Source organism: Gopherus flavomarginatus, chromosome 3 (genome assembly GCF_025201925.1).
Source record: "Gopherus flavomarginatus isolate rGopFla2 chromosome 3, rGopFla2.mat.asm, whole genome shotgun sequence".
Taxonomy (NCBI): Eukaryota; Metazoa; Chordata; order Testudines; family Testudinidae; genus Gopherus; species Gopherus flavomarginatus.
Window position 1 is genome coordinate 54,752,162 of NC_066619.1, and position 8,094 is coordinate 54,760,255.

At 44.7% G+C, this 8,094-nt stretch overlaps 1 protein-coding gene across 1 annotated transcript in view; it reads right to left on the reverse strand.

The window, feature by feature from the left end:
- EDIL3 (EGF like repeats and discoidin domains 3) overlaps positions 1-3,360 on the reverse strand; it is a 461,020-nt gene extending 457,660 nt beyond the window's left edge. Inside the window, exon 1 of the mRNA XM_050944818.1 lies at positions 2,826-3,360. Coding sequence (XP_050800775.1) covers positions 2,826-2,892 — 67 coding nt within the window. The 5' untranslated portion in view covers positions 2,893-3,360. The remainder of the gene's footprint in view (positions 1-2,825) is intronic.
- Between the last annotated feature and the right edge of the window lie 4,734 nt (positions 3,361-8,094).

Consider the following 8,094-nt stretch of genomic DNA (forward strand, 5'->3'; position numbering starts at 1 on the left):
GCTCATTAACTACCGATATTACTTAATTTCCATCTGTAACTGGTATTGACCTAAAGGCAAAACAACACAGAGCTGACCACTGTAATAATGGCACCACTGCATAGTTTTTTTATTGTGAAAGTTGATATTTATTGAGAAAGATGAAGCTTAACAAAGCATAGAAAAAGTTTGGGACTGTTTGAAAACTTTTTGGAAGCACTATAAGTAATTGTAACTCTTACAACCCTCATAATTTTGAGAGTGCCTATTACAGTGTTCTGCCAGAGAGCAAAATTAACTTAGTGTACTAGATCTGTTTAAGAACAATTTTAGTTAGTTTTACCATGTTATGAAGACTCAATACAATTTGCTCTTATCACTGCATTATAAAATATTTTGAAAATATTTTACTTTAACAATTACAATTCAATTAATTATGTAAAAATGGGCAAACTGTCTCTACAAGGTATGTTGCTCTGTAGAAAAATAATGATATTCATTTAGTCCTCCAGTTGCTTAAAAAAAAAATCCTCCTGCTGTAACTAGAAGAAAAAGGCTTAGATGTATACCAGGCAGTCATGTACAATTCCAGTGCAGAGTATTTAAGACATGTCTAGACTTTGTCAGATATAATACCTTTTGCTTAAAAGACTTTAGACAGAAATTGCAGGTACAAGGACAGATTGCATAAGCTATGACACGCTTGCTGCAACTGTGTGAACGTTATTGGATTTTGAGAGCAACCCATAGCCATGAATAATTTAAGAGCTAATAAAATATTCAATTTGACTGATGCATTGGTTTAATTTTAAAATAAAAATGATTAATGAAAGGGGCCAAGTCTAAATGTTAAAGAAATTAGCAAGACACATGCTCAGCTAATACTTTCTCTACACAAGTCTGACAAAATCGCATTTCTTTTTCTAGTGCATCTCAATGCATTAACCCTTACCACACGGCCATTTAGCCTATGAAAAGAAAAATCGGTTGGATGCAACGACACTGGTAGCAAGTTCGTGCTGCGTTTATAGGCTGGGGACTATCTGAGGAGAAACTCATCTTGCAGAGGTAGCTATTTGCAATGATGACCCCGCAGAAAGCTTTACATTACAGTAAGAGATGAAAGTGGGGGAAAGTACCATTTCATTGTCGGTTCCTCCACTTAAAAGACAGACAGTGCTAGATACTAGGGAGCGGGCAGCTGCCAGACCATTCTCTGTGGGGACTTGAAAAGCAATTCTAGAATCAGCCTCGACCACCAGCTGCCCTTTGCTGAACTAGCCATAGTCCTAGCAGTTGCTGAGTTTGGTGCCCTGTGCGTGTGACTGGATTGAGGGTTTGATTCACGGAGCAGCAGCAGCATTGGCAGGGGAGGTGAGTGAGTGTGGGTGAATGACCGCAGCCCAGAGTTCCCAACAACCGGACTGGACTGGGCGGCAGCTGCAGTTGCTGTATCCAACCCTTCCCTGCCTCCACCCAAGCAAGGGCTGCCCATCTCCACACCGATGGGACAGGCAGGCGTGTGGTTCACGCAGCCACCCACTCGCTCCTTGTATCACTGCTTTAGAATCACAGTGCGGAGACAATCAGTGCAGAAAACAGCACTGGGAGGGGGGAGGGTAGGAGGAAAACCCCTCGTTGCATCTGGGAAGCTAACTACAGTGGGTTTCACTCCATCACCTTAGAGGAGGCTGCCGATTGTGAACATTATACTAGGAAAGGCACTTGAGAGCCTCACATGCACATTGCCTGACTCCCCTGGCTCCTGTGGGCTAGCCTAGCGGTGAGGGTGACGAGGAGTTTAGATCGCAGCCCCTGCTCGGCTCAGCTCAGAACTGCTTTGGGCGAATCCCTCCAGCTCCGTACAGGGGAAATGGCCTGGCAGACACCTTTTCTGATCGGGGGGAACTCTTCCTTGGGGCTGCAGCCAGATAGGGATATTTCAATCAAAGCCGGCACAGTGGGAAGCTTTCTTCACATCCCTTTAGCTCCCTTCTCTCTCTTTTGAAAACTGAACAGAAAGGATGCTTTAATTTGCCACAGAGAGCGCCTCAAATTCTGGACCAAACCTCCCCTGTCGCTACAAACTTGAATACACCGACAGGCAGTGCTTCGTGTTTCCCAGTATCCCTCCTCTCCGAGGCGTTCCCATGAAGATCAGACCAAGCCTTCACTGGCTTTGCATTAAAAAAACCCAAACACCTCGTTACTTTATTATCCCCTCTCGCATCCTTAGGTCATTAAGAGCCTGACAAGATGAGCTCCTGCAACTTTTACAACAGGAGCGGTGAGGGTGAATTAAAAACCCATCGGATTAAGGTGTGTGGTTTATTCCCACATTTCAGATGGAGAATGTCCTAGTTACAGAGCCAGTCAAAAAGGAGACAGGCGTTCATTAGTAGAGCGGTATTAAAGCCCTGAATGTGTTTGCAAACTGGTCAGCATTTTGCTGGATCTTCAGCACCGAATTAACATCCTTAAAAAATAAAGTGGAAAATGTGGACAGCTCTGTGGATATTAAATCTTCCCAACCTCTCATCTGGATTACATTTAAACTCCCACCGAATCCTTCCCACTAATTAAGCACAGTTACTAAACAGAACATGTGTGCAGAGGCCAGGGCACCTAATCCGACACACAGACACATATTAAAAAACACCCACGTTGTCAGCTTTGTGTTATTCACAGCTTCCAATAGTTCACGTCTCTCCCCCGCCCCCCAAGATCGCCTGCGTCAATTCTCACTCCCACACAGCGCACTTCGCTTCTGACTTTGGGATCACTTGGCTTCGCCGTGGCCCCACGGACACCCCCACCCTCCCCACTGCCCTCACGCCCCTCCTCACCTTGGGTGATTTGCGGCCCCCCGAGGCTCAAACAGAGCAAAAGCCAAGCGACCAGCAAGCGGCTCATGGTGATCCTTTTTCCTCCCCCAAGGGGCAAGCCCAGGCAGGGGGGTTCGTTTGGAAAGGAGGAGGAAGAGCGGGGGGATCCTTCCACCAGACGACTCAGCGAGAAGATGTCCTCTTCCTGGAGGTTCCTTGGAATAAGGCTAATTCTCTTGCGGGTGGCTGAGTTCTGCCTCTTCCCCTACTAATAAGATCCCGGAACCAGGCAGAGCAGCTCACAGTCTGAGCGCTGCAAGTCCATCGCGGCTCGCAGAGCAGGGGCTGGTCCGGCGATGCGCTCGGGAGCAGGCTGCGTGTGTGGCGCTCCCTCTTGTCTGCCAGTGGGCTGGTGACAGCCGCCTCCTCCGGCGCCTGCTGCTGCAGGGGCTTCTGCCGGGAAGGGAACAATGAAGGGAGAGAGGACAGAGCCCTGCTGACTGGAGAGCGCACTGTATACAAACAGAGGCGGCGTGCCTCGGAGCGGAGAGCCACCTAAGATCCCTCCCCCGCGCACTCCCCTCCCCCTAGTCCCTTCACTGGCGTGGCTCCTACTGCTGGAAGAGAGCGAGAAGACGACACACAAAGAGAGATGAGCACAGCCACGCCCTGGCACCTGCTCCATCCTCCACCAAGAGCCCCGCCGCAGCCCCCGGGGCTGGAGGACTCAATGAAAGAAAGACAGCTATGGAACAGGAGGGAGGTGGTGGTTTCTTGTAGCTGGCCTGGGTGGGCTTTATTTTCCCAGCCAGTGTTTGGTAACTTTGCAATGAAAATCCTCACCTATGTAAAAGCTTGCCAAGGCCTCCTTGTGCTGGGGGAACTGTTCCCCTCGCCCCCTTAACGGGTCCCTGTTAGATTGTGCAAGTGCAAAGAGAAACAAATGTTTGCTGATTTCCTGCTGCTCACCTTCTCTAGGTGAGTTCAGGGCACATGAAAAGTTCCCAGAGACTGAAAGGCTCTGCCCCTTGGGAGGCAGTCAGTGGCAATGCAGGCTTCATTGCAATAAAATTGAGTGGTGGCAGCTGAGGTGCATGGGGCAATGGCCAGACGAGAGGAAGTGCTCTCCTGGCAATTCAGAACTCACAGTAGGTGAAGTTCATCAACAGAACAGCATGGACAGTGCTAGTCTGCCCCTGCCAACCACAATCCTGATGGCAACCTGTTTCCACCCACACTTTGGCAGACCATCTGAACCAGAAGGGGACTTGATTCAGCACTATTGAAGTTCAGTGTCCATGCCAAAGCAATATCTGGGAGCTTGAAGACTAACTGTGCACACTCCAGAGTCCTCTTCTGCCAGGGAATTTCCCATAGGCTACCGGTTAAGTTGGTAGTTACCAAAACAAAAGTTGTGTTGGATTTTGACTGAGGTCAACGGACAAACCACTTTAAAGGTGCACTGCTTGAATAGCTGAACATTCTATGTTTTTTTGTTTGTTTGTTTTAAAATCTACTTAGAGGGCCCCATTCCTATGGCTGAGTGCTTCACCATTTTAAATACATTTACCCTCATAAATCCCTATGAGATAGTGGGGAGTATTTTAACAGATAGTCTCGCTGTGCCTCCATTCCCTAGGTCAGAGCCCAGGGGAAGTCTGTAGCAGACCAGGAAACAGAAGCTAGGATTTTGGAGATCTATCATCTGAACCATCCTTCCTCTCTTTTCCCATACTCTGAACCATTCTCCTTCTCTAGTTATCAACATGTGGTGTAATGGACACAATTTAATTCTGTGGGAGGCTGGAAAGATCTTTAGAGGTTTTAAAACAACTGTTGATTTTATATATCTACAATTAATGTTATAGTCAACACAAGTATCTTCATAGTAATATTAGTTTGAGTATTAATATTCTGTTTTATTTACAGATTATTGAAGACCCTTGGGTTAGGAAAAATTCCAAGATATTTTAAGAATACATATGTAACTCTGAGTCCATGACAAACCAGGTTGCTTGACAACAATCATAAAATTAGAGATGGAAAAGACCACTTTAGTCATCTAGTCCATCAGCTGCCAGTTCATGATAGTCTCCATTCTTTTATTTTGTAGTGTTTGTCTAATTTTAAATGCCTGTAAGCAGTAGGGCTTACAACTGCATCCCTTACAAACTATTTCCCATTTCTTAGAGATCCGTATCAGAACACTTTTGTCTGATTTTAAATAAAATTAATTTCATCCCATTAAATTGTCAAAGACACTTAATAAGTGGACCAGGCTCTATTCTTTTTTGTTTAAAAAAATATATATATGAAGCCACCAGAGTATTAACACACATTTAGATAGTGCATTTCATCCCCAGAATCCCAAAGTACTTCAAACACTTTATATATGTGTGTGTGTACAAACACACACACAATCACTTCATCCATCACTAAAACGCAAGCACCTCTCTGGGTGGGATGCAGCAACTGTTTAGCAGTGCACAGCAAAACTACACTGCAGTTTAGGGCAAGAAATGAAGAAAAATCTTCTCTTCTACTGTAATGAGATTCTTAGACAGCCCTCATCACCATAGCATCTCAGCACCTTCCAGAACTGTGTTCAGCATAGAATATTGTATCAATTTGCAAAATGCAGAGAGAACTGAGGTGAGAGGAACAGAGTTATCCAAACTGGAGTTTGGCCAAGATACAGAAGATAACAGTTGTCTCTCCTGAACTCCATGATTCAGTACTGGATCACTAATAATACAGAGAAGACTGTTACCCAAGGACCAATTTGGGTCTTCCACAAGAGAGGCTTAAGGAAAAAGAAACCCCTGTGTGGTGGTGTTTCCCCTACATCAGAAAGCAAGGTTTGTGCCCCTAGGGAACAGACCACATGTCTGCCCTCAGGACCTGATGAAGGGTAGGGCCATCCATGAGGAGTTCCTTGGTAAGGAAGCAGCATAGTGACCTTTCCCCCACTGACATATAGGAGAAACAAAATCCACACACAGGTCCTGATTCTGCATCATTAAAGTCAATGGGAGTATTGGGGCACAATAAAATCCTGAATTACAAAACATCACTTCTACAGCAACTTATAATTCCTTTGGCAACTCCAATATCTCCTACAAGAACTAGCTATATCTGTAACAAGTGGATTTTGGAATTCCTTTAACATTGCTACCTCTTCTCAGTTTTGTTATAGCATTTCAGGGAAAAGCTGAGTTTTCTGATAGCCTTCCACATGTCTCTGTTTTTAATGCAGTGTCTCCCAAGACTGGTGCTGGCTTGGCTTCTTATCTCTTATTTTACAAGTAACAATTCAACCTAAAACAAGAAAAATGTAAACATAAAGCAAAATAAAGCTATATTTACGCAGCAAAGGATCATAAGAAACAAAGAACAATACTGCATTTTGTAAACTTTCTTACAAAAGAGAGTCACTCTGTTGGATAGTCTAACAAGTACACATAAATGTGTCTTCGGTAACCTGAACACTCCAACAGTCACTCAGGATTTTGAACCTTTCCTTGACTTCAAAGGACTTTGGATAAATCTGTATTATCTTAAAAACAAACATTCTCCAAAGTGTTTTCTCCTCCAGAGTGTTCTGCAGGATACAAGTTCCTTTCTTTATAGCTCACTCATCAATTTACAAGCAAAATCCAACTTTCTCTTACAGTAACCAATTTAGGAAGTAGGGTGCTCCTGTGGAGAGGGCATTGGAGTGGGAGTCAGGAAATAGTGGGTTCTGTTCCTGGGCTCTACCACTAACTTATGCGACTTTAGACAAATCATAACTCATAAGAACGGCCCTGCTGGGTTGACCAAAGGCCCATCTATCCCAGTATGCTGTCTCCCAATAGTGGCCAATGCCAGGTGCTTCAGAGGGAATGAACAGAACAGGTAATCATCAAGTGATCCATCCCCTGTTGCTCATTCCCAGCTTCTGGCAAACAGAGGTTAGGGACACAATTCCGGCCTATACTGGCTAGCAGCCATTGAACCTATCCTCCATGAATTTATATAGTTCTTTTTTAAACTCTGTTATGGTCCTAGCCTTCACAACATCCTCAGGCAAGGAGTTCCACAGGTTGCCTGTGTGTTGTGTGAAGAAATACTTCCTTTTGTTTGTTTTAAACATGCTACCTATTAATTTCATTTGGTGACCCCTAGTTCTTGTGTTAGGTGTTACTCAGAGACTTTAAGGTGAGCAGGGATCATCACGACCATCTAGTCTGACCTCTTGCACATTGCCAGCCACCAAACCTCACCCACCCACTCCTGTAATAACCCATAACCTCTGGCTGAGTTACTGAAATCCTCAAATCTTGATTTAAAGACTTCAAGTTACAGAGAATCCATCATGTACTCTAGTTCAATTCAGCAAGTGACCCGTGCCCCACACTGCAGAGGTGTGGCACCCTCCATCCCAGGGTCTCTAACAATCTGATGTCAAGGGAAATTCCTTCCTGATCCCAATGTGGTGATTACTTAGACCCTGAGCCTCTGGAAAAGAGCCACCAGCCAGACACCTGGAAGAGAATTCTCTGTAGTATCTCAGAGTCCTCCCCCTCTAGTATCCCATCCCCAGCCTTTGGAGATATTTGATACTAGCAGTTGTGTTTGGGCCACCTGCCATAGTGGGCTACCTCATCTAACCATCCCCTCCATAAACTTAGCAAGCTCAGTTTTAAAACAAGTTAGGTTTTTTTCCTCCTCTGCTCCCCTTGGAAGGCAGTTCCAGAACTTCACTCTTCTGCTGGTTAGACACCTTTACCTAAGTTGACAAGAGAGAGCTCTCCCATCAACTTAATCACTTAAGTCTCGAAGAGTAGTGGTATCTCTGTTGGTAGGAGAAACTCTCCCACTGATGTAGAGGTGTCTACGCTGGTGCTTAGGTTGGTATAACTTACATTGCTCAGGGGGTGGCTTATTCACATTCCTGAGTAACATAAGTTATACCAACATACATTCTAGTTTAAACAAAGTCTAGGTGCCGCCATAATATTATATAAATAAATAAATAGGAAACCCCACACCCACACAACTGACAGCTTATCTTTATCACCAGCTAACCCACCTCTACATTTTAGAGCTCTTTCAATAAGCAAGAATATAACCTGTAAATTACCCTGCTGACATCTTTAGAGAATCTCAGATACCAGCTTTATTCTAGAAACCTCATTTATTTTAGGAGTTAGCTTTATCAGTCTACCATCCAACTACTGACCAGATCTGAGCCTGCTTAGCTAGTGAAATCAGAGAAGCTCAAAGCCTGAGGTGTGCAGCTCCTAAT